Here is a 6,864-nt window from a genome sequence, read left to right on the forward strand (position 1 = left end):
CATCCACAATACAAGGTTAGTCATTAATATACTGCTGCATGGGCTGGGCTGTAGTTACATTGTAAGGTTTTACAATGAATAGAGCTTTAAAATGAATAGTGATGATTAAAACCAAGAGAGGATGACTGTGATCACCAACTTTTTTTAGGGGCTTGTTCTAAATAATTAGAACAAAATTCAAAACATTAAAACATGTTAAAAACACAACAGCCTTAATAAATGTAGAATAGTTTGGACATGGAAGCAGGGTTCATATGTCATCACTTAAAGATTGCATATCCCACCTGCTGTGAATGTTTTAATGCAGTACAGTTGTTATTATTATCACTTTTCACATCCTGTTTATGACAGTTAAAATGAATAACATTCATATAAGAAATAAAATTGCCTTGGGTAAACAGTATGTGGTGTTAAATAGGCCTATACTACTGTACTTTAATGTCGGTCATAAGGGTGGTACTTTAAGAGCCATATATTTTATGAGGTGGTACTCATTGTGAAAAGTTTGAGAACCACTGGCATAGGTCGTTATGGAGAATCTTTCCATTAGTCTAACTTTATATCCAGGAGAACCAATGTTCCACATCCTGGTTGTGGAGCACTGAATCAGCTGTTTATCCACTTGTGGTTGTGTGCAGGTGTATAGGATGTCTTGATGCATGCTCAATCATCCAAGTAAGTAAATCCAAAAAAGTTGATTCTGTTCATCTGGACGTAGCGTTTTCAGTGGGAGAAACGTTTCATCACTCCTCCAAGTGACTTCTTCAGTCTCAGCTGACTGCAGGTTTCCCCAATCTTATAAACAGTACATTTGCATAATGACTGAAACCAGCCCACTGAAGGAACAATGTGAATGGTACTCATGGCCAATGATCAATGGGCTTTGATCAGTGGTTTTTGATCAATGTTCATGACAATTTGCATGTTAATGATCAAGGACCTGACCTCACAGCTCAATTGTTAGCATAAAGTCAGTAACATTTTTTTAAACGGCAACTTCAAATGTAGCATTTCTATGAGGTCAACAAATATACATACATACAAACTGTTTGTGTGCAGTTTGTTGCACACTGAGTCTGCTAGCTTCTTAATGGTCCAAGGAGAGAAAAGAGTACGAGCGAGTACGAGCTAATCCATACATAGAAAAATGAGGCTGACAGGACAGGAGAGGAAGAAGAGAGGTGATATTTAAAGGTAAGGACTGCACAGTAGGAATTTGATAAGCTGAAAAAATAAAGGAAGCATATGATGTGAAGTTATGTCTTTTGATATTTTTGATATACTGAAAAGTCTTGCTAAACAAATTGAGGTGTTTAACGATTTTGTGTAATTTAAAAGGTTGCAAAAACACTCTGAAGTTTAATTTGCCATATTGGAATGGATTTAAAGTGAAGAACATTGTGTTAGACTGGTGCACAGTGGCTATGGGTTGCATAATGGGGAGCAGACATTAATTTGAATTTAAGTATATGATGCTTAGATGAATTCAGTGAATGTGGTTCACCAACTTTATGTAGTTTTGCTACATAAAGTTGGTATTAGCATGGCAGCTGATCACAGCCTGTACACCAAGAAAAGTTTTGATTCTTTTCCTCAGACTGAGGTAACAGAAAATAGAGCTACTTTTAAAAATTCACCCTTTTTTTTACTCTGCTTGCTTGCTGAGTATATTACATTACATTAATATAGCACGAGGTTCAGTTGGCTTTACATAAAAAACAGCTGGGGCAAATGTTTTCAAAAAGATCTACTTTTACTTTCTTCTGAGCACATTTCAGAGTCTGTTTCTTTGCTTTTTACTTTTGACTTTTACTTGAGTAAAGAATTTGAATCAGTACTTCAACTTTTACTGGAGTACTTTGTAACCCTGTCTGCACTTTTGCCACCTCTGCTGATGCATCAAGATGATGGTCTGTCAGTTTTATACTGGTTTAACTGCAATTCTCCTAACATGTATGGAGAAAAGTTCAAATATAGAGGAACTGTTACAAAAAACAAAACAAAGAAATAGCAGAGTACATGGTAGACAATACAATTTAAAAAGAAGATAATATATTGATATTTACTAATAATAATGAAATACTTGATATGTGCACCATTTTATCATCAGATGAAATTTACTTACAACTCTCCAGCTCCAGTGAACAGGTTTGAGAATCCAGAGGAAAGCGACTGAAGTCCATGTTACAGGCTGCTGTTACTGTTACTCTGTGAGCAAACAATGCACCAATAGAGGGACACAGTGAGAGTAGTGCACACTGTAAATTCACATGTGACAAAATGAAGAATATCAATTTATCAGAAGACAAGTGGAAAAGACCCTCACAGTGACACGGTCAGAACCAGGATTAGAGTTTGGTTGTCATCACAGCATATTTCATATTTCTGTGGAATGAATTATAATACAGATATAATTTGTGCCCCTTCATGTACCACATCATTAGCTGGGTTGGACCTCTTCAGAAATATCTTAATTCTATGTTGCATAAATTCTACAAGGTGCTGGAAACATTGCAGACTTTTGGTCCACATATTGACATGATTACATTTGTCAGCTATATATCCATGATATCCATTCCATCACATGCTCTATTGAATTGAGATGAGGTGACTATGGAGGCCATTTTAGTACAGTGAACTCATCGTCATGTTCAAGAAACCAGTTTGAGATTATCTGGGCTTTGTGACATGATGTGTTACCTGCTGGAAGCAGCCATTAGAAGATGGGCATAGTATAATTGTAATGAGATGAATATGATCAGCAGCAATACTCAGGCAGGCTGTGAAATTTAAATGCTGCTCAATTGATACTAAGTGCCCCAGAGAGCATCATGAAAATATCCCCCACACATTACACCACTGCTGGCAGCTTCTATTGCTGATATAATGCTGGGTAGATTCATGTTGTTTATGCCAAATTCTACAGTGCAAATGTAACAAGAGAAATCAAGACTCATCAGACCGAGAAATGTTTTTGCAATCTTCTGTTTTTTTTTATTGAATTGTAGCCTCTGTTTCCTGTTCTTAGTTTACAAGTCCGGCACTTGAAGACACCAGTGCGATATTCTGCCGATATAGCTAATCTGCTTTAAGGTACAATGTGGAGTGTTCAGAGATGCTCTGCTGCATACCTTGGTTTTAAAAAGTGGCAACAAGAGTTACTGTTGCCTTTCTATTAGTTTAAAACTGCCAAGGGGATCATTGGAACCAAACTCCCGAATTTTGACACTGTGTATGCTAGCCGTTTACAGAAGCGAGCTAGCTGCATCATCAAGGACCCAACCCATCCAGGTCACAGACTTTTTGTACCCCTCCCATCGGGGAAGATATATGGGGCAATCAGAACCCACACAAACAGACTAAAGAACAGCTTTTTCCCCAGAGCTGGAGCCTGTGTCACCCCTCCCCCAACACACAATAGCTAACTCTCTCTCTTTTACCCCATATCATGTCTGCTGCTAATGTAAAAAGTCATTTACTGGGCGTTAATGTTTAATGTTTGCACTAAATTACCACACTGTAAATACTGTTATACGTATTATTTTAGACACTTTATGGGACATTCATGTTTGCACTCAACTACCACATTGTAAATACTGTTATATTATCTTATACTGTTTGTTATATTGTAAATACTATTATATTTTCTTTGTTATTTACTGTGCTAAGTGCCTTCCTTTTACTTTATATCTTATACTTTTACTATGGTTATTTATTACTATGCTGCTTCTTGTTTTATTGCTGCTGGCCTCTGTGAGCTACCAAACAAATTTTGTTGTATAACTACAATGACAATAAAGTTCTTCTTATCTTCTTATTGTGTCTTATCTTATCTTATCTTATCTTATCTTATCTTATCTTATCTTATCTTATCTTATCTTCTTAAAGCAGTTCAGCCATTCTTTTCTGATCTCTGGCATCAATAAGCCAGCCATAAGTCACCAACTCCCACACCACGTGGGAAACCTCACTGTGTCATGAACATATATTAGAATATTAGTAAATGCATCATGTTGGACCATGTGACTGAATGATATTTGCATTAATGATTTGCCAAACGAATTGGCCAGTCAGTGTATGTGTATTACACAGTTACAATTGATGTTACAGACCAGCAGGAAATTTAAAATTTAGGAATCACAAGTCACAGTGCTATGGTACATCTCAGTTAACACAGGGTGTATCTTTTAATGACAGAGTATAGAACACATAGAATATGATTTGTTACTATGATTATAACACAACTGCCAATTGTTTCTCATTTTCAGTCCTGTTTTTAATCTCTCTGAGTGTATATATTGTTTTATATTGTCTCCTTTGGGGAGGTTGTTTGCCAACCTCAGTTTGCTTTATTTGAAGTTTGCTTTTTCATGTTTCTCCACTAAGTTTTTTTTGTTGTTGTTGTAGTGCATTCTGTTGAATTTTTCCTGCGATTACTAGATTTTTTTCTTTCTTTTGCACCCAAAAAGTCTACTGCATGTGGACCAATAATCATGTGATGCTGATGACAAACAACTCCAGAGGCTGAAGAAGTCACTTGGATGAGTGACGAAACGTTTCTCCCTCTGAAAACGCTACACCCAGTTGAACAGAATCAACTTTTGGGGATTCATTTACCTGGATGATTGAGCATGCATCAAGAGACTTTGTGATACAATTACAGCAGCCTTTATTAGTTGCACTGTGACTTGTTTTAGTATATAATATGAATCAGTAATATAAGGAAATATATTTACTTATAAAGCAAATATCCCTTTCGATTGTTGGAAGCAGGGTGGATTAACATGAGCCCCTCTCTGCTCACTACTTTTCAGGCCTGTTTCACCTTGAGGAAGATGGATCTGATTGGCCTTGTCAGCTAATCCAACTAATCCACTGCCACTCCCTTGTGCCCAGATACACTTTCCTCCAACCTATCCCAATGGCAATGTTCCCTCTAAGCCAGGGGTGTCAAACTCAAATACACAGTGGGCCAAAATTCAAAACTGGAACAAAGTCGTGGGCTAACATTAATATTTATTGAAAAAAAATCTTCCTCTAGATATAAGAATGAATCTTTTCTTATGGACTCAAACAAGTTTTGCTGAAAAATTGAATATGGAACAAGCAAAGCTTAATACTAAATAATATATATATTAGCTGTATAATACCAGTAGGCCAGCTCTAATAGTAATTTGGTATGGCTTCGCGGGCCAAATGTAATTAGGCTGCGGGCCAAATTTGGCCCACGGGCCAGAGTTTGACACCTATGCTTTAAGCTGTGCGCTTGCGCACACGTAAAACCAGAGTTATGATAAAAATATATGCAATGTTTGGTTTTCTTCCTGAATACTATCGTTGTTTATATTTACTGCGGGAAGAAACGGAAAAAACGGCGTTTTATAAGGAAAACGCTCGAAAGCACTCTCCGCCTGTGAGCAAAACCAAAACCAAGAAACCCCCACCCTTTCCTATTGGTCGAAAAATGTACCATGTCGACCAATCAAAAAATGATATGGCAACTAGGGCTGCCACGATTAGTCGACTAGTCACAATTACGTCGACTATCAAAATCGTCGACGACTGAGTTAATCGTTTGAAGCTTTGTAAGATCACAAAAGACGCAAGAATAAGTAGTAGGATTTAAGAGTGTAATAATGGACTGAAACAGAAGATGGCAGCACTGCATGTACAAGGATACCAGCTTCCGTTAAACCCCAGAAGAAGAAGAAGTAGCTCTGTCCCAGAATTCATAGCGCGGCCCTGCTCAGTTTCCAACAATGGCGGCGGCTAGTTAGTTATAATATTACTCTTATTATTCTTTCTGGGTCACAAAATAAACATTTAACATATGTTCAGGCGAGAATGTAACTGTGTAAACCTCAAATATCTGCTCAGTTTATCAAGACACCACATATTTTCAAAAGCGCTCCGACGTTTTCGGAGACGTCTGTTACCCACTAGCTCGATAGCTAGCCGGGGGCTAGGCTAACTAGAGCCGTGAGAACATCGGACTCCCGGCAAATCATTTTCAAACCCACCGCCGTCTTTCGCTACTCAGTTAAACATGATATATAAGTCACTTAGATAACATAAAAATGTTATTTTTTTGGCTTTTTTTAGTATTTTATTTGTTCCTGAGTAAATCGGTTTGGCTGAGATTAAAGTTATAGTTTTTACACAGCTGAATAAACGTCAAGCAGACAGCTGATTATCAGAAGTGTGAGATGCTCAAGAATTTACGGTGTCCCGTTATAGTTTAGATATCAAGGAGTTTATTAAACTTCACCGAAACAATCTGCAAATTTCATTAAAATTTAATAAAGTACCATCTTGTCTTTATTTTTAGTTAGCACATACCTTAAACACTTAAAGCTGTAAGCTAAGGATAGTTATATAAGACAGATGCATGCTGGTTCAATAAGTTGTAAATTTTACGTCCAATGGATGCATGACCCGATTAGTCGACTAATCGCAAAATTAATCGGTGACTAGTCGACTATCAAAATAATCGTTTGTGGCAGCCCTAATGGCAACATGGCATTTAGTTGTTTAGGAAGGGGGGAAGTTTTAGGAGTGACGGCGGTGTTTTGAGATGTGAGAGATTTGCAACGTTTAGCACAAATCTTGTGTAGTTAGTGTGTAGTGTAGTCAGTAGTTTTGTTGTGTGTGTCAGAACCATGAGGCGACACTGAGTGCTACAGGTGTTACAGCAGTGATACATCTCCTGTTGTCAGGCCTGCAGGTCTCAGGCTGTTGTTCTCCTTTATCTCATAGTGGACAGAAATTAGTTTTTAGAGTGGCACAAATAATTTGTGTGGCATCAAATTTGATGCAAAACACCTGATTGTTCTGTAAATAGTTTGAAATGTTTATTTAAAAAAA

General features: G+C 37.3%; 1 protein-coding gene across 2 annotated transcripts in view; it reads right to left on the reverse strand.

Annotated features, from left to right (window-relative positions):
- The window catches only part of gabrr2a (gamma-aminobutyric acid type A receptor subunit rho2a), a 75,290-nt gene that overhangs the window by 25,519 nt on the left and 42,907 nt on the right, over positions 1-6,864 (reverse strand). For both annotated transcript variants that reach the window (XM_005750113.1, XM_005750114.2), the window contains exon 5: positions 2,126-2,208. In XM_005750113.1, the coding sequence (XP_005750170.1) occupies positions 2,126-2,208 (83 nt within the window). The remainder of the gene's footprint in view (positions 1-2,125; positions 2,209-6,864) is intronic.

This window comes from Pundamilia nyererei, unplaced genomic scaffold (genome assembly GCF_000239375.1).
Source record: "Pundamilia nyererei isolate P.nyererei 1_Seehausen unplaced genomic scaffold, PunNye1.0 scaffold00262, whole genome shotgun sequence".
NCBI lineage: Eukaryota > Metazoa > Chordata > Actinopteri > Cichliformes > Cichlidae > Pundamilia > Pundamilia nyererei.